Source organism: Ranitomeya imitator, chromosome 8 (genome assembly GCF_032444005.1).
Source record: "Ranitomeya imitator isolate aRanImi1 chromosome 8, aRanImi1.pri, whole genome shotgun sequence".
In the NCBI taxonomy this organism is placed as follows: domain Eukaryota; kingdom Metazoa; phylum Chordata; class Amphibia; order Anura; family Dendrobatidae; genus Ranitomeya; species Ranitomeya imitator.
In genome coordinates this window covers 162,447,599-162,475,321 of record NC_091289.1, presented here as the reverse complement: position 1 = coordinate 162,475,321, position 27,723 = coordinate 162,447,599, and the positions used below count along the sequence as shown (strand labels likewise).

Here is a 27,723-nt window from a genome sequence, read left to right as displayed (position 1 = left end):
TGTCTAACACACAAGCTCCTTGCTGCTGTGGAGGAGAAGTGGGCCCTTTTACCTCTTGGGCCCCTGGGCGGTTAAACAGGTTGCACCAATATGTCTGCCACTGCATTAATGTATAACTAATGGACCCCATCTATACCACCACGCTAGCTTCATATTGGAGCACGTCACATTTCTGCTGCAGCCTCCACATTCTGTGAGCCAGAGCAGGACATTGTGTCCAAGCCGGAAAGAGCTGTGGTATGTGCCGACCATGAACTGGAGCAGCTCTACAGGGTCAGACACAGCCATTACACAGTACACACCAGGGGCACATTTACAAGATTGTCTCAGCACAGGAACATTTATAAAAACGTATCCAATTGTGGAACTTATTTCAAGATCTATTAATTATGTCATTTATTCGAAGCACAACCCCCTTAAAGGGAACCTGTCACCCCGGTTTTTCAGTACGAGATAAAAATACTGTTAAATAGGGCCTGAGCTGTGCGTTACTATAGTGTATTTTGTGTACCCTGATTCCACCCCTAAGCTGCCGAAATAACTTACCAAAGTCGCCGTTTTCGCCTGTCAATCAGGCTGGTCAGATCAGATGGGCGTGGCGACATCGCTGGTTCTTCCCCCAGATCTTGCATATATTTCCGTTGGTGGCGTAGTGGTTTGCGCATGCCCATCTTCTGAATCCACTGGGCAGGAGAAGAAAAAAACGTGCGATCGGCGCTATTTCCCTGGTGATCTGTGGGGGCGGCCATCTTCCTGAGGCCGCGCGTGCGCATATGGAGTCCTCTGCTGCTCGGGGCTTCAAGAAAATGGCCGCGGGATGCCGCGAGTGCGCAGATGGAGATCGCGGCGGCCATTTTCCTGAAGTTGAGATGCGAACTCGGCTTCAGGAAAATGGCCGCCGCGATCTCCATCTGCGCACGCGTGGCATCCCGCGGCCATTTTCCTGAAGCCCCGGGCAGCAGAGGAGTCCATATGCGCACACGCGGCCTCAGGAAGATGGCCGCCCCCACGAAGATGGCCGCCCCCACAGATCACCAGGGAAATAGCGCCGATCGCGTGTTTTTTCTTCTCCTGCCCAGTGGATTCAGAAGATGGGCATGCGCAAACCACTACGTCACCAACGGAAATATATGCAAGATCTGGGGGAAGAACCAGCGATGTCACCACGCCCATCTGACCTGACCCGCCTGATTGACAGGCGAAAACTGCGACTTTGATAAGTCATTTCGGCAGCATAGGTGGGGAATCCGGGTACACAAAATACACTATAGTAACGCACAGCTCAGGCCCTATTTAACAGTATTTTTATCTCGTACTGAAAAACCGGGGTGACCGGTTCCCTTTAAGGCTCCATTCTAGGGCTCCCAAACTAGATCATGGGACCTTCTAGACCTTGGAATAACCAATTTTGTACAGTTTCTTTTACTATCACATACCACATGAAGAGAATGTCAATGAACATAACGCAACAGAAAAATGCTGTAAGGCAGCCATATAGCCTCCATATATACATATGGCCAAAAATATATATAAAGGTTTATCCAAGTGCCACTTGGCCACTAGCAATGCTCTAAAAACAAATCTGCTCTACTTCAAGGTTATTTTAATGATGGGTCTAGACTGAAAGGTGATAGATGCAAAGTGTCTCCGTACAGCCGGCAAGACTTTCTGCAATACGCCGCGTCTAGTGACTTAAAAAAAAAAAAAAGCACTTTGCATTCTGAACTTATTTGGTCTGATTAGTTCCTCGCTCACAACCAGGAATTAAAAAAAAGTGTGCTAGCTGAATTCTATAAATTCATTGGCAATTCCCAACATGGGCACAGTATATAAATGGTGTGAGAGGCGCTCGGGCAGAGGAATAATAGGATTTACTACCTAGCCTAATGGCTCTCCAACACATCATCGGCAATGCTTGTTGACCCCCTCATCTTCATCAGCGAGCCCGCCACATCACTTACACCCAGAGTATAAGGAGGATACAGCCAATCCCATGTTTTCAGAGCACTCACTTCTAGGCATCACCTCTTATGTCCCATGACCTTTCTTAAAGAGGCAATCATGATGCAAATGCTGCCGTCCTATGCAGCTCAGGAATTAATGAGCTCCCCAGACAAAGCAGCCTGATGTGAGCCAGCGAGGGGATGAGGCGGGTGGCAGGCTGTGATGGGGGGATGGCAGCCCCAGGAGGGGTTAATAGCATGGAACAATTAATCAGAACAAGGGATAACGGGCTGGAATTAAATCGCAGCTTCCTTGATCCTTACACACTGCTCACCTGGGAATCTGCCTCATTATCTGGAAGATTTGGGCACGTGTGCGTTACAGCCCTGCAGAAAACTGATGGCATGAACATGGGTACAGAGCAATCAAAAATGCAAAATGGAAGGTCATTACTGTACAGCAAAAGGTGGGGGAAATGAACAGCTTACTTCACCTCTACATAAACTGGACGCTTCTACTATAAAGGCAGTTAAAAAAAAAAAATACACTTACCCATCAGTGAGGTCCGGCTGCTGCTTATCCTAACCCACCCCAACAATGGGGTCCTGAAGTCCCCGATGTGAATATAGCGGTAATGAACATGTGCGATAACCACTCCTATAGACCTGTATTGAGCGGGGGTCTCACATTAATATATTACGCAAGGGACTTTAGGACCCCAATTTTTGCAGTAAATCATACATTTCTTACCTATCACATGAATAGGTGATCTGTTTTTTTTTAATTGGACAGCCCCTTTAAGGTTATCAAACACTATAGGAATCCAAATTTTCATTGACATTATTATTAAAGTTGGAATAGAAGAAAATACCACACTACTCATCGCTGGAATCCGCGTCACCATAGGGCTGATGCTCAGGTCTTCCTCGCCAGCTGCTAGCTTTAGTAATCATGGGATGGGGAACTGGTTTATTGTTATTTATTTTATCACATTTGTTGCAGCTAGATATTTATTACTTAAAAGTACAACTACTTTATTACCCCATATGTGCAATCATGTCAGTATCTCTGTATAATGTGACTTCTCGGGACTTTAGTGTGAAGTTATCCGGTGGGTAAAAAAAGCACCGAGACGTACAAACAACAACAAAATCTGATGCTAAATGTACATTTTGTTTTATCAGAGCAGGAGCCGCAGAGACTTCTAGAGCCGCCGTCATCAGTTTGATCAGACACACAAAAGTCATCTTCTAGGATTCAGGTTTCCACCAATAAGAGACATAAAAAAGCAACTGGAACTGATCTACCAAATAGTCTAAAGGTACCGTCGCACATAGCGACGCTGCAGCGATACCGACAACGATCCGGATCGCTGCAGCGTCGCTGTTTGGTCGCTGGAGAGCTGTCACACAGACCGCTCTCCAGCGACCAACGATCCCGAGGTCCCCGGTAACCAGGGTAAACATCGGGTAACTAAGCGCAGGGCCGCGCTTAGTAACCCAATGTTTACCCTGGTTACCATCCTAAAAAGTAAAAAAAAAAAAACACTAGATACTTACCTACCGCTGTCTGTCCTCGGCGCTCTGCTTCTCTGGTCTGGCTGTGAGCGCCGGGCAGCCAGAAAGCAGAGCGGTGACGTCACCGCTCTGCTTTCCGGCTGACCGACGCTCACAGCCAGAGCAGGAGGAGAGCAGAGCACAGCGCTGGAGGACAGACGGCGGTAGGTAAGTATGTAGTGTTTGTTTTTTTACTTTTAGGATGGTAACCAGGGTAAACATCGGATTACTAAGCGCGGCCCTGCGCTTAGTTACCCGATGTTTACACTGGTTACCAGCAAAGACATCGCTGAATCGGTGTCACACACGCCGATTCAGCGATGTCTACGGGGAGTCCAGCGACGAAATAAAGTTCTGGACTTTCTTCCCCGACCAGCGATCTCCCAGCAGGGGCCTGATCGCTGCTGCCTGTCACACTGGACGATATCGCTAGCGAGGACGCTGCAACGTCACGGATCGCTAGCGATATCGTCTAGTGTGACAGTACCTTAATGCTCACGGCTAAAGGTACCTTCACACATAACGATATTGTTAACGATATCGTTGCTTTTTGTGACGTAGCAACGATATCGTTAATGAAATCGTTATGTGTGACAGCGACCAACGATCAGGCCCCTGCTGGGAGATCGTTGGTCGCTGAACAAAGTCCAGAACTTTATTTCGTCGCTGGACTCCTGCTGACATCGCTGGATCGGCGTGTGTGACACCGATCCAGCGATGTCTTCACTGGTAACCAGGGTAAACATCGGGTAACTAAGCGCAGGGCCGCGCTTAGTAACCCGATGTTTACCCTGGTTACCATCCTAAAAGTAAAAAAAAACAAACAGTACATACTTACCTACGGCCGTCTGTCCTCCAGCGCTGTGCTCTGCTCTCCTCCTGCTCTGGCTGTGAGCGTCGGTCAGCCGGAAAGCAGAGCGGTGACGTCACCGCTCTGCTTTCCGGCCGCTGTGCTCACAGCCAGTACAGGAGGAGTGCAGAGCACAGCGCTGGAGGACAGACAGCTGTAGGTAAGTATGTACTGTTTGTTTTTTTTTACTTTTAGGATGGTAACCAGGGTAAACATCGGGCTACTAAGCGCGGCCCTGCGCTTAGTTACCCGATGTTTACCCTGGTTACCGGCATTGTTGGTCGCTGGAGAGCTGTCTGTGTGACAGCTCTCCAGCGACCAAACAGCGACGCTGCAGCGATCCGGATCGTTGTCGGTATCGCTGCAGCGTCGCTAAGTGTGACGGTACCTTTAGTTTATTAAATGAGTGATTTGTCCACAAATCATACCACCCTATAATCCTGGACCCAGCGGCACAGTCCCAAATTTGGGGTCACACGAGAGGACGGCAGAAGGAAGCTCAGCATCAGGGGAGCAGAGAGGTGACACACAGACAAGGGGGATGCTTCTGTGGGGGCACTCTGGGGTGTCGGATATTGTAAGACATCATAATGAACCAGAAGGACTGTGAGGATCATCATACTGTGTAGGGGGGCATCATACTGTGTAGAAGGGCATCATACTGTGTGGGGGGGCATCATACTGTGTAGGGGGGCATCATACTGTGTAGGGGGGCATCATACTGTGTAGGGGGGCATCATACTGTGTAGGGGGGCATCATACTGTGTAGGGGGGCATCATACTGTGTAGGGGGGCATCATACTGTGTAGGGGGGCATCATACTGTGTGGGGGGAGCATCATACTGTGTAGGGGGGCATCATACTGTGTAGGGGGGCATCATACTGTGTAGGGGGGCATCATACTGTGTAGGGGGGCATCATACTGTGTGGGGGCATCATACTGTGTGTGGGGGGCATCATACTGTGTGGGGGGGCATCATACTGTGTAGGGGGGCATCATACTGTGTAGGGGGGCATCATACTGTGTAGGGGGGCCTCATACTGTGTGGGGGGAGCATCATACTGTGTAGGGGGCATCATACCGTGTGTGGGGCATCATAGCGTGTGGGGGGCATCATAGCGTGTGGGGGGCATCATAGCGTGTGGGGGGCATCATAGCGTGTGGGGGGCATCATAGCGTGTGGGGGGCATCATAGCGTGTGGGGGGCATCATAGCGTGTGGGGGGCATCATAGCGTGTGGGGGGGCATCATACCGCGTGGGGGGGCATCATACCGCGTGGGGGATCATCATACCGCGTGGGGGATCATACTGTGTGGGAGGGCATCATACTGTGTAGGGGAGCATCATACTGTGTAGGGGAGCATCATACTGTGTAGGGGGGCATCATCCCAAACTGTTCTTCAACTATATCAATAGTAAAAGAATAAAAACTGAAAATGTAGGCCCCTTAAAAAATAGTGAGGAAAGAATGGTTGTAGATGACGAGGAAAATATTAAACACCTTCTTCTCCACGGTATTCACGGTGGAAAATGAAATGCTAGGTGAAATCCCAAGAAACAATGAAAACCCTATATTAAGGGTCACCAATCTAACCCAAGAAGAGGTGCTAAACCGGCTAAATAAGATTAAAATAGATAAATCTCCGGGTCCGGATGGCATACACCCACGAGTACTAAGAGAACTAAGTAATGTAATAGATAAACCATTATTTCTTATTTTTAGGGACTCTATAGCGACAGGGTCTGTTCCGCAGGATTGGCGCATAGCAAATGTTGTGCCAATATTCAAAAAGGGCTCTAAAAGTGAACCTGGAAATTATAGGCCAGTAAGTCTAACCTCTATTGTTGGTAAAATATTTGAAGGGTTTCTGAGGGATGTTATTCTGGATTATCTCAATGAGAATAACTGTTTAACTCCATATCAGCATGGGTTTATGAGAAATCGCTCCTGTCAAACCAATCTAATCAGTTTTTATGAAGAGGTAAGCTATAGACTGGACCACGGTGAGTCATTGGACGTGGTATATCTCAATTTTTCCAAAGCGTTTGATACCGTGCCGCACAACAGGTTGGTACACAAAATGAGAATGCTTGGTCTGGGGGAAATTGTGTGTAAATGGGTTAGTAACTGGCTTAGTGATAGAAAGCAGAGGGTGGTTATAAATGGTATAGTCTCTAACTGGGTCGCTGTGACCAGTGGGGTACCGCAGGGGTCAGTATTGGGACCTGTTCTCTTCAACATATTCATTAATGATCTGGTAGAAGGTTTACACAGTAAAATATCGATATTTGCAGATGATACAAAACTATGTAAAGCAGTTAATACAAGAGAAGATAGTATTCTGCTACAGATGGATCTGGATAAGTTGGAAACTTGGGCTGAAAGGTGGCAGATGAGGTTTAACAATGATAAATGTAAGGTTATACACATGGGAAGAAGGAATCAATGTCACCATTACACACTGAATGGGAAACCACTGGGTAAATCTGACAGGGAGAAGGACTTGGGGATCCTAGTTAATGATAAACTTACCTGGAGCAGCCAGTGCCAGGCAGCAGCTGCCAAGGCAAACAGGATCATGGGGTGCATTAAAAGAGGTCTGGATACACATGATGAGAGCATTATACTGCCTCTGTACAAATCCCTAGTTAGACCGCACATGGAGTACTGTGTCCAGTTTTGGGCACCGGTGCTCAGGAAGGATATAATGGAACTAGAGAGAGTACAAAGGAGGGCAACAAAATTAATAAAGGGGATGGGAGAACTACAATACCCAGATAGATTAGCGAAATTAGGATTATTTAGTCTAGAAAAAAGACGACTGAGGGGCGATCTAATAACCATGTATAAGTATATAAGGGGACAATACAAATATCTCGCTGAGGATCTGTTTATACCAAGGAAGGTGACGGGCACAAGGGGGCATTCTTTGCGTCTGGAGGAGAGAAGGTTTTTCCACCAACATAGAAGAGGATTCTTTACTGTTAGGGCAGTGAGAATCTGGAATTGCTTGCCTGAGGAGGTGGTGATGGCGAACTCAGTCGAGGAATTCAAGAGAGGCCTGGATGTCTTCCTGGAGCAGAACAATATTGTATCATACAATTAGGTTCTGTAGAAGGACGTAGATCTGGGGATTTATTATGATGGAATATAGGCTGAACTGGATGGACAAATGTCTTTTTTCGGCCTTACTAACTATGTTACTATGTTACTATGTTACTATACTGTGTAGGGGGGCATCATACTGTGTGGGGGGCATCATACTGTGTGGGGGGCATCACACTGTGTGGGGGGCATCATACTGTGTGGGGGGGCATCATACTGTGTGGGAGAATGCACTGTGGGAGCATCATACTGTTTGTATGGGGCACTGTGGAAGCATCATACTGTGTGGGAATGCCAACGGGCTTCATTAGGAACAAAATTTGGGCGCATATAAAAAGGACAGAGAGAGGTTAGATTAGTGGTTTATCACAAAGTAAAAATAACTGTGGCATACTATGCGATACCTATCCTTCCAGTCTGTCAAAGTTGGGAGGTATGCCAGAAAACAAAGAATGCTATTATTCAACACAATTGTATTGTTTGCCAAGTTAACCAGGTCTACAAAAGCAGAATGTCTTGTTTGCAAAGGACAAACAGATTACAAGGACACACAATGCTGGAGAAAGGAGTGCAGTGTCAGGTATATACAATACACGGGCACATGAGCTTACAACATGGCCTCTAGTGATGAGCGGGTATATTCGTTACTCCAGATTTCCCGAGCACGCTCGGGGGTCCTCCAAGTATTTCGGTGTGCTCGAAGATTTAGTTTCTGTCTCCGTAGCTGCATGATTTGTGGCTGCTAGCCAGCCTGAATACATATGAGGATTTCCTAACAAACAGGCAACCCCCACATGTACTCAGGCTGGCTAGCAGACGCAGATCATGCAGCTAGGGAGACAGAAACTAAATCTCAGAGCACGCTGAAATACTCGGAGACCACTCATGTTTAAAAATGCACCTAACAATATAAACATCATTTTTTCATGATAATGCACATCTAAGTTTATCAGTAGCCACACAATTATGTAGCCACATTAGTAAATGTTGGTCACTGTTTGGAGCAAAACAGCTGACCTTATAGTAGAAAGACTGTACCTAAAAACGGACTACAGGTACATTAAATAACACTGGCTCTTTAACCTCTTAATGACAAGGCAATTTATCATTTTGGGGCTTTCTTTCGTTTCTTCATCTTCTTCCAAGAGTGAGAACATTTTTATTTTTCCATTGACATAGGTGTATGAGGGCTTGTACGATAGCGATGCTTTGTAATCGCAGTATATACGAAAAATCATCGTCTCCTATGGAGCTCAGCCTATGGCTCAGAGGAGTACCAAGAAGGCAGCCATGGGGGCCCTTCAGTAAGTAACTTAAGTATAATACAATTGCTTTTGCAAGGGGGAACATAAGGAGCTATGGTATCTAAAGTGGAGGTTTGCCCATCTATGGGAACATTTTTTTTTCTTTTACCTAAATGTAGGTGTTTAAAGCGAAGACATTTTTGCAGTTCGTGCAACATTTTGAAATCTATTTGGCTTTTGCCATCTTTTTAATTTAACATTCAACGTTGATGAAGTCTTTGGTTTAAAAAAAAAACAACTCCCTAGAAGACCATTATAGGGTTCCATTAACATTACAAATTGTTTATGGAACCCAAACGAAAAACAATTAGCCACATTTACATTTGTATTTAAGTAGAAAAATAAAAATTTGTTTCCAAAACGTAGAAAAACCCTTTTAAATAGCCACAGCCATATGTCTGCTGGTTAAGGTACATGCCCACTATGTGCCTGTATGTACTGCATTTGGTGGGAGCTCCGCTACGGTGCCCTCTCCACCTTTGATGCCCTCTGCCTAGGATGTTTATTCACATTCTAACGCAGGAACAAGATAAAAAGAGCCAAAAAACCTAGCTGACTAAGAACAATTGGTCATTATAATTGGATCCAATGGAACAATTTGTGCACAAAATTCTTTTCTACCCCTCCCTGATGCCACAACCACTGAAACATTTTTTAAGATCCAAAGCTTAGGCCATCAGTGAGAACACCAGCGCGTTTCTGGAGCACCTTTACTGATGCTCTTATAACCTGCCAATAAAGAGAACGCTCCACGGATATACACTATTACTACGGCTGTTCCCGTCCCCGGCAGTAACATTTCAGTGTACTCAGAATTCGGGACGGCTTTTCAATATAGAACATGGTTTCATTTAATAAGGTTTTCATACACTTCTCTTTTTTAGCTATTATTTCCTGGTTAGTAAAACCTCAGATTATTCGCTGCTGCCGTTCGCCAGCACATTTAGAGAAATATGGAGCAGAAACAACTCCTGCAATCATCCCATTCTAATGCTGGCATGAGGATTGTTCACGGGGGAAATTTATCCCAAAAAATTACCATATCTCATCCATTATTTACAGTGATGTAATGCCAACAGACCAGAACAAATGCTAAATTGTGCACACGTTTAGAAGTTAGCGAAAGCTTATTGTGCACCCAAACCTTGTGCGGAGTGGCACCATGCGGCGTCTCAAGTTATCTCCTTACACAGTTGGAGAGCAAACATCGTCTCCGCCATCTAAACACAGAACATTACAGGTACCCAGGCTTTACTTTACAGGTGGATTCACGGCCAGGGTTCTAGGGTTCTTACCAGTGGACTCAATACAGTTTGTGCAGGGATAAAGTTACATTGTAAGCTCTATGCTAAAAAACGTGCTGTGAATGTAGGAGTCAAACTGTGGCTTACCACCTACTCTAAGCCATCAGGCTCCACGTACCTTCCTATGACTCCTTGGGTATTACCTGTTGCTGGTTTCCTACATCCATACGTGTCCGATGAAGAATCCCCAATCCGAAATATTGTCATTTATACCAACAGTACCTGCGATCTGTGCCCCCTCTTATAACACCATAATAGGAGCGAAGGGACACTGTGGCTGTCCAGAAAGCATTTGCTCTGTGCCTAGGAGATCGTCCACTGCTGACAAACAACAGAGGTGGCCGGTAACCTAGGTAACGAGTAGTAAACAATAGGATTAAGAATCTCTTTTCTTGAGAACAGAGAGGATTTTTACAAAGGGGGATTGAAACAATGCTTATTCTTACAAGCACTTGGCAATTTTACCTGCTTATACCCGTTTAATAAAGCTCTTCACATGGAATAAAGATGTCAAAAGTATTGATCAGTGGGGTCTGGGTATAGAGACCCCCTACTGATCGGCAGATCAAGAGCCTCATCGGGAGGCAGTGTCATTGCGCCTGATCGTCGCTCTTCGTTAACTAAAGATGGGCCCATTCTGCAATTAGTGGGGGTCTCCCACCAAGCAGCAGTTACACTTTAAGGGATGTGCAGATGACCGTATAACTTGGACTAGTACGATTTGTCACTTTGACAGATAGCGCCATCCCCTTGTTATTCGATGGGGCCATGCACATGTCCATATTCTTTTCCTCTGATCGAGCTGCTACAAGGAAAAAATTGCAGCATGCCCAATTTGTCTCCTATAATCTGATGGCACTCACCCAATTCGACTCTATGGGTCCATGGGAGAGAGAAAAAAAAAAAAGGAAAAAAAATACCGGACTGCATTTGGATGACATCAGAGTGCGGTCAGATTTTCATGGACTGACATTATAGAGAAGGTGGAGAAAATCGTATAAAACTCTGATCAGTGTGTAAATAGCATGATCGGACCGACTCTCACATGTGGGGAAACCGGATGTTTGCACCTGCCCTGACCCCTTTCCAACAAAGAAATAGGAGTGCGGCCACATCTAGCATGATTGCATTTCCAAGACCTTGGCCCAATGTGTAGAATCAAACCTGTCAGTCGGGGGTCCAGGCCCCCAGGGTCGCAGGCACCTCGTTCAGCAGCGATAGGTGATGTACTCCGACATAGGATGCATACACCCAAAACCAACCATGGATGAGACACCGCAAAATTAATGTACAACTTTACTGTATATTCTATACTGCAGTTATATCAATCCGCTCAGTGTCATACCCTTACACTATTACATATTAACCTATGATCTACTGCTCTGTGTAACCAGCCACCTCTAATAAGGGGGAGGCCGACGGCAGAACTAGTCATCACAAATATCGGTCCCGACCATTACATTGCACATCACGTATCTTCTGTTCCAAGAATCTGCAGAAGCATTTACTGCACATTTCTATTACCGGCTCCTTTCTAACCTGCATTATCACAGGCTTGGTACATCAGGTATAGTATTGCTTTAAGAGGTCAGTGTGAGAAGACCAATTATGTAGAAAACCCACAACGCTCCCTGCTCCATTGTCACAAAGCCGAAACCTTGAGACATTGTCGGGATGGAAACGGCTTAATGGCAGCAGGAAAGATGCGGCCATTACTGGAGACGCGGGCAGATAGAGATGATGGGGCCAGCACCATGTAGGAACTTACCAACATTGCAGCACAGTACCTCCCCTCCCCCATCTGAGCTGGCCAGCTATTGATTTGGGATCATTTCTGGCTTTCTAAGCATGACATTTGCAGATATCTCAAGGGGCCACCACATAAAGGACACATCGACTGCTGAAGCTTGGCAGGTTTTAATTATACAGAACATAATGCCAATACGTATTGAACAAAAAATGCAAAATGCTGTCTAAAAGAAATAGTCTGGATCCTTAACAACACAAAGTACAGCCTAAAAAGGATTGTCTGCCCTTTTTATTTTACACATTTTCTATTATGAAAAAAGTTAAACGTAAAAAGGGAAAAAAAAGCCACCATATCTGCCAATTGATCACCAAGTTTCCTCTTCTGCTGTGGTCTTAACATGACCACTGCAGCTAATCACTGCCCACAGCGGTGACGGACCTGGCAGTAAACACGCACTGTCACCACTGGATGAGGAAGTGAGGGGAGCGGTAAAAGGGTGGGTTCACACGAACGATGTCTCCACATCCGAGAAAAATGCTCAGATTCTGATGAGAGAGTTTGATGGCTTTTTTTTTTTTTTTTTTTTTTTTTACAAGAAATTTGGGGATTTTTATTTTTTAAATATATAAATATACCATATGTCAAGCCTTTTGTTCTCCCCAGAAATAACCCACGGTTAGAAGAGTCTGGCAATGATGGGGGGCATGGCAGGAAGCTGTAAGACGATCACTTATAGGGTCCTATGCAGCCAATGTTTAATAAATAAGAAACGTCAGGAGAGGTTTTGCATCCTGGGATCATTAGAAGAGACCATGAATAAAAAAAAATATTATGGTGTTGATATTATCAGGACACAGTGAGATAAAATAGAAAAATATTTTCCCCCACAAAATGGCAGCTGTTAATAAAATGCAGGAGTGCAGTACAGATGTACGGGTAATAACCATAGGATTTAATAGTCTGAGGATGCGGTATAAATCTGTGTAATGTGTCTGTGTTACTAGATGCAGCACGTTCATAAATACACAGCCCCATTGCCTACACAGCAGAGGAACAGTCAATTTCTCACAATGCTCAATGCGCCACATCAATATCCTCGTAAATACATGGCTTGTGCGGAGCCAGCAGGCGCCAATAACTCTACGGGCGAAATGAAGTTAACTGAGGAATCAGTCAAATGCTCATGGAAAAGAGGAGAAGCATTAATAGAAACGGAAAGAAAGAAAAAGAAAATATTTATAGACGAACTAGTAAAAAAATGAGCGTGGTGTAGTAGTAGGAGTCAGTGACTGCCGTGTCCTCACCGCTTCCCTCATTGATGCGGTTCTTATTAATGGCCTTAAGCAGGAAACGTAGATAATAGAATTAGGCCGGTGTGCCCACTTCTATTACAACAAAGGGGCTATAAAAACGCCATACATATATATCACATATAGGAGAACACCAATAAGAAGGTAAAGCGAAGACTCCGTGTGACAGATTCTGAGCGCTCGTGCCTTGGAGATACAAGAATCCAAGCAGTAGATTATATTCAGCTCCTTATTTTAGTGGCGCTCTAAGGAGTGGTCCGGAAGACAGCACTCCGACAACATGGCTACAACATATTTATGCCCCGAGACCTCGCTCCGCTCATAGTTCTCCCCGCTGCAGACCTGATTTGTGTAACAGACTCACCTGACGCCGAGCACATGGCCATTGTCCGACGCCATCATCATCTGAGAAAAAATGCTTATTGGGTGCTCACAGTAAATATCGGTGCTCAGGAGAAAATAAACACAAACTGCAATGAACTCCAGCACTCAGAAAAAATAGTTCATTTGATTCTTTATTTATTATAGTCAATTATTTGTAGTAATTTTCATATTCAGCAAAAATCAAATTGTGATGCCACAGATAATGTAGACATGATGGGTGTTCACAGACTATTTATACAACGTTTCGGCTTATTATGCCTTCCTCAAGTTACATCTGTGTTTCTGAAACATACAGAAAAAACAAGGTATCCATTATAACATATAATGTGACAAAAAGGGGGAAATAAAGAAATGGAGAAAAAGAAAAAAAGGACAAAAAGAAAAAAGGAAAAAATGGACCAGCCTGGTCGAAGGAAATGTACTGGAAAATTTTTTAATGCAATACATCGAAAAGATATATTGTAAAAGTATATACCATTCATAGCTACAGCCAAGAAAAGGAAGGGCTCAGAAGGGCTTATATGTTATAATGGATACCTTGTTTTTTCTGTATGTTTCAGAAACACAGATGTAAGAAAGGCATAATAAGCCGAAACGTTGTATAAATAGTCTGAACAACCATCACGCCATCATTATCTGCTCAGAGGTTTAAAGGGACTGTCAGCATAGACAGTGGTGAAACCAAGCACAGGCGCTCGATGCCTCCTCGGTGTGGTCTTTTCCATCTATCTTCACCCTTCTCCAGAGCTGTCAATCAAAAGACAAAGGATGGAGATAGAGGGAAAACACGGTGAGGTGTGCACTTACAGCGCGTCTGTCAGCACAGAATGACTGTGCAAACTAAGTTCTAGTAAAAGAGAAAAATGTTCCAGCTTCTTGATAAAATGTAAAACTTTAATCCATCATATAAAATAGTAGAAGACACACTCCTGGGACAATGCCATATCACAAGTGAAGAAAGCACGCTTTCTTCACTTGTGATATGGCATTGTCCCAGGAGTGTGTCTTCTACTATTTTATATGATGGATTAAAGTTTTACATTTTATCAAGAAGCTGGAACATTTTTCTCTTTTACTTGGATTTGCACTACGTCGAGTCAGGACGAAGTTCCGTGCTCCTTGCACATATCGGTGAGCTGGCTTTTTTCTTTCTTTGTACTCAAACTAAGTTCTGCTGCTCGGTGCTTCACGGTGGGGCCAATCATTTATCTACACCTTCCCACCTCCTTGTTTCCCCATCTATCTCCATCACCCTCATTTTTGATTGACAACTCTGGCTTCATATTGCCAGAGAAAGGTGGAGATCGATGGAAACCAGGCAGGTGGGAAGGTGCATTTTAATGAATGGCCACACCGTGAATCACCGAGCGCCTGTACTTTATTGGAACAGTCATTCTGTGCTAAGAGAGTCTCTTTAAAAGGAAAACTCTTACAAGTATTGAAATGTCCACTAGGACAGTGGACCTGAGCTGGCCAATAGACACTGCGCAGCATTCAGCCGAGCAATGCTTTAGCAGATGCTTCAGCCAACTCTCCCATACTCCCATTATTATTATTGTTCTCTATGACAGAGCAGCCAACAGTCATCTCAGTTGTCGGCGGCTCATTCCCAGGAGAACAACGTGATCGGCAGTCTGAGAACAGACATGTGTGATCAACCTCTCTCCGGACCATCAGTCAGCTCGCGCACCCATACACATTTGGCCATCGTCCAAAACGACCGACATTAGTGTATGTGCCTATATAGCGGCCTATAAGGACATGCACAAAAGAAACCAAAGAAAGGATGCTCACAAGCAGGCAAGGACATGTGGGTCAGGGGGACACCCCCAAGGGCATGACAATGCATGGATGAAAAGCGACATGACCATCAGGGAGAGCATTGGTTATGGAGGAACGGCAAAAGAAAATACTGGAGATTTGGTAGAAATACAGATTTAAAAAAGGACCATAATCTTAACATGATCTACATTTAAAGTGATACATTACAACAAACTATCAGCGGGAGAATCGTGTGCTACTGATGACTTAATAAAGAGGTGTTCTAGTTCTACTAAACCGATGGCCTGTATTTAGGATAGGCATCCATTTCATGTTGGCGGGGGTTGGACTCTTGGGACCTAAGCAGATCAAGCCGCTTGAAGGGGCTGCAGTCTTAAAAGAAGAATGGTAGAAGTGATGGATGGATCACTACACCAGTGCCCCTCACTGCATCAGATCTCTATTTTTTAGCAGGGTCACCATAAAATAAGACGATCACACAAATGCCTCGCCCATTGCCTTCTGTGAACCCCGGTGACCAGCTGTTCTCTCATAGAGGAGTTTAGGCATTTTCTATTCTAATCAGTATAGCAAGGGACAAGTTCTCTAAGGCCAGAGAGACACATTTGATCAATACTTTACATCGGTATTTGAAGCGGAGTTTCTGAACCGGACGTTCACATTAAATTAAAGTTCCGCTCTATCCAGACATCATTACATTTGCAATTTTGACAAAATCATAAATCCCACTCCAAGCCAGATCATACTATTCTATTAAACAGCAAAACTACTTTGGCTAATTGGCCTTTTTCCATCTCTAATGCAGAAGACGATGCCCTTAAAGTCTTAAGGCCCCGTCACACTTAGCGACGCAGCAGCGATCCCGACAACGATACGACCTGTCAGGGATCGCTGCTGCGTCGCTTTGTGATCGCTGGTGAGATGTCAAACAGTGCGATCTCCCCGACGACGCAGTAGCGATGCGGCGACCTGTAGCGACCTGTACAACGATGCTATTTCATGACGATTCAATGGGACATCCTGTCAGCGAGGTCGTTGGTAAGGTGTCAAACACAGCGATGTGTGCTACCCAGCGGGACCTCAACGATCAAAAAACGGCCCAGGCCATTCCGACACGATCAGCGATCTCACAGCAGGGGCCTGATCGCTACTACATGTCACACAAAGCGAGATCGCTACTGAGATCGCTGTTGCGTCACAAAACTTGTGACTCAGCAGCGATCTCGCTAGCGATCTCGCTTTGTGTGACGGGGGCTTTAGGTCCAGCACTTTACCAGGACTTCACTACCTGTCTGAGCCATCCATTACACTGAAATGGGCAACAACCTCCTGCCGCTAGACCATGCTAATAAGAAAGACTGTAATAATATTATTTCCTAACAAACTGGTGAAGCAAAGATGCGAACAGCCTGACCATCCTGATGAGTGACCACCGAGTCCATGACATGAACACTGTTCCCCTGCGGTACGAGGCCCATTTCTGGCAGGTGATATAAAATGCATGCATCACTTGGCTAGATGCACAAGGTCAGAGCAATCATGCATGAAGATTACCTTTAATGTATACATGCATGGTTACATCTAAGTGCTTTCTATTCATAGATTCCCACCTTCCCATAAAGGAGAGGCTTACTAATGCTATCACCCTTCAGAACATTTATATTAACCAACTCATGTCCCATAAGCAAATCGCCATAATGGGGTAATGGGGGAAGTATCTACATATATAGACTCCAAGATGGCTTAGGCTTCTGCAACAGAACCGGCCCCTGCCTACCACCCACCTTTAGAATGGAGGACTTATCACTTAGCTTTTTAATAAAAGGCTCTGAATTTCCTTATCTTCAGGATGATGTATAGCCTCAGACAGACATGCAACATTTAGATCTTGTCAGCTAAGCCGCGATCCATACGGTTTTCAATTTAGAACGCAATTCTGTATGCAGAGAAAGTACTGACCCGAAACATTATCGAGCTTGTGAGGGAGCACGAGGAATACAAACATGGAAGCTGCCAGCTAATGACTGGTTCCACCAGATCGCTGCACACACTGCAGACGCACAATACAGCAGATAGAACTTCATATATTAAAAGGCAATGACTGATCGATCTGACTCTGCATGCCTGGCATACATGAAGAAAAATCACCCTGTACACAGGCGCTTATTTCCACTGTAAAGAAAAAAAATATATATATTTTTTTTTTTCCCAGGAAAAAGGTCCACGTTCCATATCTAGACAGTGCAATAGCAGCTATCACTCGCTCACATACTCGAGGATCTGGGTGATGGTGGAGAGTTACTGGGCATGTGCGACCACCAGAACTGGTCACGTTACATGGATGTTCTGACCGGGAATCAAAACACTGCCATAAACAGCAACTAGCAGAAAATAACGAAGTATTATCATCTTTCTAAAGCCTCCCTATAGACATTACACGAACGTCAGCAGATTCAGCCAACTGTCCAATAGGTATGGAGGGTCCCGGCAGATGATTGTCGGGGAGTTAAAAGATCCACCACGTCCAATTCTTGACTGCAAATCCTTTTATTTTTCCTACGATAAGCCCCACCAGACAGGTCAGGTAGTGGCTTTCTCATAGAGAACAACAGGAGCGCTTGGATGAGCGTGTAGGGGAGAGATGGATGAGATCGCTGCCGGCTGAATGATCGTCCGTCCAACAGCCATCTAAAGTGTAATATTTAATTCTGCAATATCATCTTTAACTATGTGGATCTGAACAATAAAAGGTTATAATGGCTATAAGATTATTATCAAGTACAACCAGATGATCCGATAATAAAAGTGTGCTGATAATTACAATGCTGTAAGTAGGACATTGGTGACTATTCACTGTAGGCCTTCTCAGTGACTACGACTTTTCAGGTCTATATGGACAGACAACACTGAATTTATTTATAACATTTTTCCAGCCTTTTAACATTGACGGCATATCCTCAGGCTTGCTCATACTTGTCTGCGCCGTGCTCTTCAAATTACCAAGTACAAACCGGTCTGCGAGCCAACGTAAACACTGAAGAAGGGGCAGCGCCGCCATCAGACCCGTGTGGCCCCTTTAAGCAAGTTCAATGACTGTGCTGCCAAAAGACAGACCCTCATGGATCCATTGATGCCTATCCAAAGGAGAGGTTATGCTTTTAAAAGGCAGGACAACCCATTTAACTGTACAAGAACTTATGGTTTCCGGGGGGGTTCTGACAATCATATCTGCGATGAGTTAAAAGCAAAATCTGTGTGGGGGGGGGGGGGAGGGGGAGTCAGGAGGGCTCCTCCCCACCCCCAAACATATGAGATAGCTGGCCGATGCTGCCGAGATCTGATGGGTTTAGGTGACTATGCTTTTAGATAGTTGTCAACCAAACGATTGCACCAGAAATCCCCATGCAAGTGATGCATAGCAAACTCCGAAAACTTACATTATTTAATTTATCGCAATATACAGAGGGACATTGAACGATCACATCTCCTTGACCCTTACATTCCCAGGGATGATGAAATCTAAGGTTAAGGGTCAGTGAAGATGTCAGGCTATGGTCAAGCCGCTTCCATGCCCATCAGACAATGCCGCTACTCCTTTGTGACCCCAAATGGACACAGGAACGGAGGTTTCCTATCCTTTCTACAGCACCATAGAATATATTAGCGCTAACATAAGTCAACTTATATAGACTGGCTATGGCGTTTGCTCTAAAATGTGGTATTATTTGGCTTCTTTTACCAAGGCTTTTTGATGTGACGCAGCCTCGAAACAAAGCAGATAAATCCAATATCAGCGCATGGCAATGCATTCATAACACGATAGGTCACGCATGAATATCTTATATACGCATGAAATCTAATGTGTGCGGTTTCTTTAATGACGCCCGAGTGCCGCAGCGAGTCCTGAGGGCTACCACTTTCTATGATAAAGGAGACTGTTGCTTTCTCAACTCAAACTTAATATAGTCCCAGTTATATTGTATTATCAATTCTCTAAAGACTAGAGGCTTTATTGTTCATGATGATCAATTTAGCTTTCCTTAGGAATAAAAAAAAAAAATAATAAAAAAAAAAAAAACAGCATCTCCAGGCCGATCCTAACAGAATTACAGCTCACAGCTTGATATATCAACAGATTTGCTCAAGCTAGCAAAGCCCCATCTGCCTGGATTTAGACGGGTGAGGTGTTCCTCTAGTATATTTTGGCAGTCATGTTTAGCTGTTATACTTGGAGGGCGAATTTTCCACATTTATAGGATAAACAAAGGCGACATTGTGAAATATTAATATAATATTAGCCGTCCACATCTTCAACCTGTCAAACGTCTCTCATCTGTAAAGATTGATGTTCTTCCAGCGATGTCCAGAACACCTTGGGAGTGGAAAAGAAGGGCTGGAGGGGGACAAAAATAGTAAAAAAAAAAAAAAATCCAGGAGACAGAAAATCGCCAGTGGACCCCAGGCAGCGAGGCAGATAATCACAATGAATAATTTACAAGCACGCTTTCATCCTGGACGCCCTGAATCCTAAGGAGTCTGGGGAGAAGGCAGCACATCTGCCAAATGAGCAGAAGAATTGTAGAGAAGGGGGGAGAAGCAGTGCCACTCGCGGTACCTATACAATTTACACAGGGATCCACCACACAGGTATGCGATGGCATTACAGTGTTTATTATCCAAGAGTATAAATGAAAATATATAAAGAAAAAAATAAATAAAACATTTTCACAGATGGGAAATAAAGAAGCAATGAGAACTTGTAAAGCTAAACCCTGCGTTTCCTTAATCACCGAGGGAGGTAAACATCAAAGATTCCCTGGTGCACCAGATGTAAACTCCTGAAACAAAAAAATCCTATTATAAACAACGCGGCTTCTTTCCTCCAAAAGTCTGGATCCTGTTGATTTTCTTCCAGTAATGCATTCACTTTGCACCAGGGGATGTTTGAGAAATATTCCCGGATGGCATAAACTAGGCATCATGCTACAAACACGCTCACAGACTGTTTATAAAGGAGACCGGCTCGCCGGTTTATCAATGTGACGACATATAAATTGTGGCTGCGGAGAATGACGTCCTTATAGTGACGGCTGACGAAGGTTCATAATGGCAAAGATTCGGGAAGAAGAAAACAAGAGAAGAATAAATGAGGCTAAAAAGCGAGAGACGCAAGAGCGCTTTGTAGTTGGCATCCGAGAGCTCTAGTGCCAGCTCCACCCAGCGCCACACACCAGCTCCATCCTCCGGCGTATGAAGTCGGCATTGTGGGGACAGCTTGTGCTCATGGCGAGATACTTCTCACATGCCTACGAACCTGCCACTATTACAGCACAGCTGTGATCCACCGTCTGCCGACACTGCGCTAACCACCTCCAGGAGAGGAGCCGGCAAACTGGTACAGCGCAGCGAGGAGGGCCAAGGTGTGGGCGAAAGAAGAACAGACCCTCAGCAACGCAGGGGATAGACAGTCAACATTAAACTCATACAATCAAAGAGCAATAATTTAAAGGCAGCACACATAAGTGATGGCAGTAGATCATTTACAAATGGCACGTTGGATCATCGTTAGGAGAGGGTTGTATTGTGGACTTTACTATGAAAAAGTAGAAAACTCCCTGCAGTGGCAGCAACCCTGCAGACAAAGCACACAGAATGCATGCACCACAGTATCTGGTACAAATCCACAAAAAGCACAAGAGAAAGAGGAATCTACATCATTTCATACAGGAAAGGGTTACAAATCCAAATCCTAATGTTTCAGTAAGGTAAAGAATGAATGACCCCTTTCTTGTTGCTAGGGAAAGGAACATATTAATAAATGTAATTAGGCTTCTTTTGTAAATTAATAGGGTGGTCCCAAAATAGTAAATTATTCCCTAGCCATAGGAAAGAGGGTAACACAGGGAAATCAATCACAAGATTTTTGCCACTCCAAATGAGAGCACCATGACGTAGGGGCAGAGAGCCTAATTCCAGGCATGTGTCACTTACTGGGCTGCTTGCTGTAGTTTTGATTTTTTTTTTTTTTAATTACTGTTGTTTTCTCTGCTGAAGATCTATCAAGTCTCGGAATGCTGAGCCCTGTATATCCCCAGCCACAACACTGATTAGCAGCTTTCTGTCTGCACTGTGCATAGGCATAAAGCTGCCAATCAGTGATGGGGGCATGATTTGATTGAATGGCATCATCTTTATTAGTCCTCCAATGGTAATCCCCTGCGGATACAATGATTTTATAAAAACTGCAGCAAGTATCCCAGTAAGTGACCCTTTGTTGGAATCAGGGTCTCAGTCTCAACATTATACAGTTCTCAGATAAGAAAACGTCCGACAGATGTTCTCTAAGGCCGGGGTCACACTTGCGAATGTCATGAATACTCGGGACCGGAGCGTGCGGATGCATGTATTTCTATGCAGCGGCACACTCCGGTCCGAGTGCCGGCGGCAGTATCGGGTATTGATAAGAGTGATCTCGGCCTTAGAGAATCACTAAAGGGACCCCCAGAGATCTCAAAGCCAGGACCCTGGAACACCAGGAGCAGAGTTCTGCAGAGCTTCATCATGAACGGGGCAAATATGCGCACACTCTACTTCTGATTAATTCATTGTATAATGGACTGCCAGAGAACGACGAATAGAGGATAACTTACTAGTTTGGAAAACAACCCTTTAAAATAAGCCACAGTATAGGAGTGACTTAAGATAGAAGAAAAATAGAGAATTACAAAAGTTCCTGAACGTAGTGCTGGAAACCAGAATAAAATCCTGTTAGAGGTAAAAATACTGACTGTCAGTGTTGTGTGCACGTGCAATGCCGCGTGAATTCCCCCAATATACAGACAAGATCTACGTAATATTTGGGGATTCTCACAGTGTGGCAATATCACGCATGGCACAGATCCACAATATCGGTGATTTTAAAGAGGACATGTCATTAGGTAAAAAGTGGTCAGAATAATTATTTACAGGGTAACTACGCAGAGCAGCCTAAAGAAACAGCCTCAAAATCCTTTGAGCACGGCACATTTGTTAAAGACCATAAAAATAATATTGGGCGTATTAAACAACATATCCATATCCCTGGAACTTTAAGGTGGATTAAAAAAAACAATAAAAATACTAAGTGGAATAAAATAAGAGCAAAAACCTTAATGTCCTGTTTAACGTCTGCTTTGACAAATAGCATGGCTCACCCATTTATTTAAGCAGAATATACAAGTGATAAAGCCAAAGTTCAGCATATGGGACGGTCAGCCGACACTGAAAACTTTACTCTGTGTATAGGGGCCTTTAGAAATGTGGACACCTTAAAGGTATATTTCCGTCTTCATATATGGGTATAATCTGGAAGTGCTTTAAATACAAGAAATTTTGTAATTCATCGCTTATTAAAATTTCCAGCTGCTCTTGAGATAGCGACACTTGTTTACAGCTAGTTACCTTGGAGACCGACCACTTATTAGACAACAGACCATGCACGGTGTTTACGCGCAGTTTTCGACTGAGCTAGCCTTGTTTAGAAGCTGGCTGGGATCAAAGGAAAGCGTTGATACCTCGTAATCCCGGACAGCTTCAGTGCAGTGCTTACAAGGTAAACAGCAGAAATGGTCGGTCTCCTAGGCAACCAGCTGTAAACAAAACAAAAAAAAAAGGGGTTAATATGTCCACTGCAAATTTTAATAAACTGCGAATTGCAAAGGTAGTTGTTTTTACAAGCACTATCCGACAATATTCTAGCTATGAAGACGGGATTAACCCTTTACAAAACAGAACATTTCTAGGTTTGGTGTTCCTTTAAGACCCGCGGCAGATGAATATGAACGCATAAAACATTTCGACTTTAAATAGAGATAGTGACAACAGTATAACAGGAAATGACCTTTCTGAGCAGCTCCCACAAGCAGCAGCTGAAGATGCCATGGTATGTTTGGAGGAGCAGACACCTTCTTGAAATGCTCTGCGCGATGGTCTGATACTGTGCATCATACAGATATACAGACAGATACAACTATCATTAATGATCATCTCTGTAGAGTGACCCCCTATACAGTGCGGACACGGCCGATGTGATAAAACGTCTCTCAATCAATGCCTGTTCATTTATGGAGAACACTCTAGCTTTAGGACACAATTTATGGTTTTACAGACACAGGTCAACGTTAATAAACTAAGATGGATCAGTTTCCGATAGAGGAGTCTTACCTTCTATAGATGGGGCCTGGTCTTGGGCTGCATATAACATCTCCTTGAAAGCCTTTAGAAAAAATAAAAATCCACAGTCAATGAAATGGTACAAGATAGGTCAATGCTATACAAATAATTCACAGCACACAAGTACTGATCTAGAAGGGTATGGACGCCCACATGAAGCATATGTGAACATCAGGGTGGATAAAAATCAATGGTTTTTTTTTTTGGTTTTTTTTTTAATTTAAAAAAAAAAAAAAAAAAAAAAAAATCGGATTTTTTTTTTATTAAAATCGGATTTTTTTCAATAAACTGCTTTTTGAGGAAAATATTTTACCATCCAAAGGTTCTTCCATCATGAGATAAAGCCGAGTTGTTTAACTCAGTAGAATAAAGGCTGTATATGTGTAACATTCACAATGCCATGCTCTTCCAGAGGTTTCTGTAGGATTAGTGGGCAGTTTCTCTCCTATATTATCACAGACGCTCGCTTTACTTACGCAGTTCTCAAAACTGAATTTGACTCCGCAGAGGTCCCAGCCTCTTCTTCACGGCAAAAATGTTACAACATGAACAGAGTTGAGAAAAAGACCTTAAACCTATTGTTCTACAAACCTATGAATACAGAATCAACCCCTTCAGTGCCAAGTCCAAGAAGTTAGACAATATGTTTCTGATTGTTTGGAGTGGAATAGATCTGCACAACACAAGAAGAATGTGAATCTAAGTGGGAGGAGGAGGAAGGGCAAGCAGACAAGAAAATGAAAGTGAAACTTTGAGCACAATACTGCAGCATAGCCACAGACAGACAAGTCTGGATCTGTTTGTGTGTACGATCTGAGGTTTATTACATTCTTTCCTTATAATGGCAGCAGGCCGTAAAAGAGACCCAGTTTGGGAATATTTTAATGAAGCTCCTTCGCCTATCAGTAAGGCAGGCATGCGTGCAAAATGCAAACGATGCAACAAAGAGATGCAAGGCCTGGTGGCGCGAATGAGGCAACATCATGAGAAGTGCGGTGATGAAGATGACCAAAGAAACACTTCTGAACAGGCAGGATCTTCAGGTTGGTAAACATATTTATTGAATCCTATTTCTAAAGACTGAACTGTCATGTGTGAGAAAAATTATATTTCTTATTATTACTGCATGTTACTGTCATTTGGTACAGTTATGAAGAAAAACAAATATTCCTTTTGGGGCAGTGATGTGTTGTGTACAATAAGCAGAAATTGTATAAACAATAAAATAACAACATTGACTTTTTTTGTTTAGGGGAATTCATGGATTCTGGAAACTATCCACCTCCAAGATCACCATCATCCTGTTCTACAGTTTCAGAGTTATCCATCCAGGATAGTGCTTCATTAGCAGCAGCATCATCATCAGACACCCACAGCCACATATCACCATCACCCAAAAGGAAGAAAAAACCTTTACCTCCTGGAACCACCATAGATAGGTTTGTGATAAGAACTAGCAGATTAGAAAAAGAGTTGATTGATGAAAAAATTGCCCAGTTTATTTATGCAACAAACTCTTCTTTCCGTCTGACTGAGAACCCACATTTCATTAATATGGTTCAGTCACTGAGACCAGGATACAGTCCACCCAGCAGAGCTGATGTTGCAGGGAAACTGCTGGATCAACTGTATGACAGAGAAATGGAGCAATGTGCAACAGCTCTGGAGGGTAAAATTGTTAACCTAAGTATTGATGGGTGGAGTAATGTCCACAATGATCCTATTGTATGTGCTTGTATAACAACAGAAGAAGGTAAAGTCTTCCTTGCACAAACAACTGATACGTCAGGAAATGCACACACAGCAGAATACTTACAAGAAGTGGCAGTAAAAGCTATAATGACATGTGAACAAAAATTCAAATGTCTACTACGCAGTTTGGTCACTGACAATGCTGCAAACATATCCAAGATGAGAAGAGATTTAGAAAAGCAGGGAGGGAATACAAAGCTGCTAATAACATATGGTTGCAGTGCTCATTTGCTGCACCTCTTAGCCAAAGACTTAAGTGTTCCAAAAATAAAGGCTAATGTTGTTGAAATTGCTAAATACTTCCGTAATAATCATTTTGCTGCAGCAGCTCTGAAAAGGATGGGTGGAACCAAGATAACGCTCCCACAAGATGTTATATGGAACGCTGTGGTGGACTGTTTTGAGCAGTATATCAAAAACTGGCCTATTCTGATGACACTTTGTGAAGAAAATCGAGATAAAATAGATGGCACTGTCACGGCCAAAATCCTCAACATTGGGCTTAAGAGAAATGTTGAACATATGCTGAGCTTCCTGAAACCCATCTCTCAAGCTTTAAACAAAACACAGAAAAATAGCTGTTTTATTGCGGATGCTGTTGAAATTTGGAAGGAACTGAGTGAACACTTAAAAACAGAACTACACATGGACAGAATTAAGTTACAAGCAGTAAACAAACGAATGGGACAAGCACTGACTCCAGCTCATTTTTTGGCAAATATTGTCAATATCCAATATCAGGGTCAAAACCTACCGTATATACTCGAGTATAAGCCGAGATTTTCAGCCCATTTTTTTGGGCTGAAAGTCCCCCTCTCGGCTTATACTCGAGTCATATACCCGGGAGTCAGCAGGGGAGGGGGAGCGGGGGCTGTGTAGTCATACTTACCTGCTCCCAGCGCGGTCCCTGCAGTCCCTGGCTTCTCCGGCGCTGCAGATTCTTCCTGCACTGAGCGGTCACATGGCACCGCTCATTACAGAAATGAATAGGCAGCTCCACCCCCATAGGGGAGGAGCCGCATATTCATTGCTGTAAATGATCGGTGCCATGTGACCGCTCAGTACAGGAAGAATCTGCAGCGCCGGAGAAGCCAGGGACTGCAGGGACCGCGCTGGGAGCAGGTAAGGGGAGCGCAGCGCTATAATTACCTGCTCCTCGCTCCGGTGCGGCTCCGTCTGCAGCGTCCTCTAGCAATGACGCTCAGGTTAGAGGGCGCTGTGACGTAGTCAGTGCGCGCCCTCTGCTGAGCGTCAGTGCTGGAGACGGAGCCGCACGAGGAGCAGGTAATTATTGAAAGCGCCGGCGTCCTGAGAAGAGAGGTGAGTGTGTGATTTTTTTTTTTTTTTATGGCAGCACCAGCAGCATTCTAAGGAGCACCTATGGGGCCATAAAGGTGCAGAGCATATATGGGGCACAGCATTATAAGGAGCACCTATGGGGCCATAAAGGTGCAGAGCATATATGGGGCACAGCATTATAAGGAGCACCTATGGGGCCATAAAGGTGCAGAGCATAAATGGGGCACAGCATTATAAGGAGCATCTATGGGGCCATAAAGGTGCAGAGCATATATGGGGCACAGCATTATAAGGAGCACCTATGGGGCCATAAAGGTGCAGAGCATATATGGGGCACAGCATTATAAGGAGCATTTATGGGGCCATAATCAAAGGTGCAGAGCATATATGGCACAGCATTATAAGGAGCATCTATGGGGCCATAATCAAAGGTGCAGAGCATATATGGCACAGCATTATAAGGAGCATCTATGGGGCCATAATCAAAGGTGCAGAGCATATATGGCACAGCATTATAAGGAGCATCTATGGGGCCATAATCAACGGTGCAGAGCATTCTATATAGCACAGTTGTATATGGAGCATCTATGGGGCAATAATGAACGGTATGGAGCATCTATTTTTATTTTTGAAATTCACCGGTAAATGCTGCATTTTCTACCCTAGGCTTATACTCGAGTCAATACGTTTTCCCAGTTTTTTGTGGCAAAATTAGGGAAGTCGGCTTATACTCGGGTTGGCTTATACTCGAGTATATACGGTAAGTGCTGAGGAAGAGGCGTTAGCTATGACATGGGTATCCAGCAATCATCCATCTTTAATGCCAACTATAATAAACTTCAGAGCTAAGGGGGAACCATTCAAGAAATATATGTTTGCTGAAGATATTTTAAGGAAGGCCACACGAGTAAACTGGTGGAAGTCACTTAAGCGCTTGGATTTAGAGACTGTTCAAGTAATGATTTCACTTTTAACAGCAGTAGCTTCTTCTGCAGGCGTTGAAAGAATATTCTCTTCCTTTGGACTCATTCATTCTAAATTGAGAAATCGGTTGGGACCCAATAAAGCAGGAAAGCTTGTTTTTCTTTTCCAGATTATGAATAGGAACAAAGAAGAAGATGATGATGAAGATGACGACAAGTGAGCTACAGAGGACAGCAGGGACAGTA

General features: G+C 44.0%; 1 protein-coding gene across 1 annotated transcript in view; it reads right to left on the bottom strand.

Annotated features, from left to right (window-relative positions):
- Positions 1-27,723, bottom strand: part of XPR1 (xenotropic and polytropic retrovirus receptor 1) — a 147,017-nt gene that overhangs the window by 95,223 nt on the left and 24,071 nt on the right. Inside the window, exon 2 of the mRNA XM_069737723.1 lies at positions 23,495-23,546. Within this exon, the coding sequence (XP_069593824.1) occupies positions 23,495-23,546 (52 nt within the window). The remainder of the gene's footprint in view (positions 1-23,494; positions 23,547-27,723) is intronic.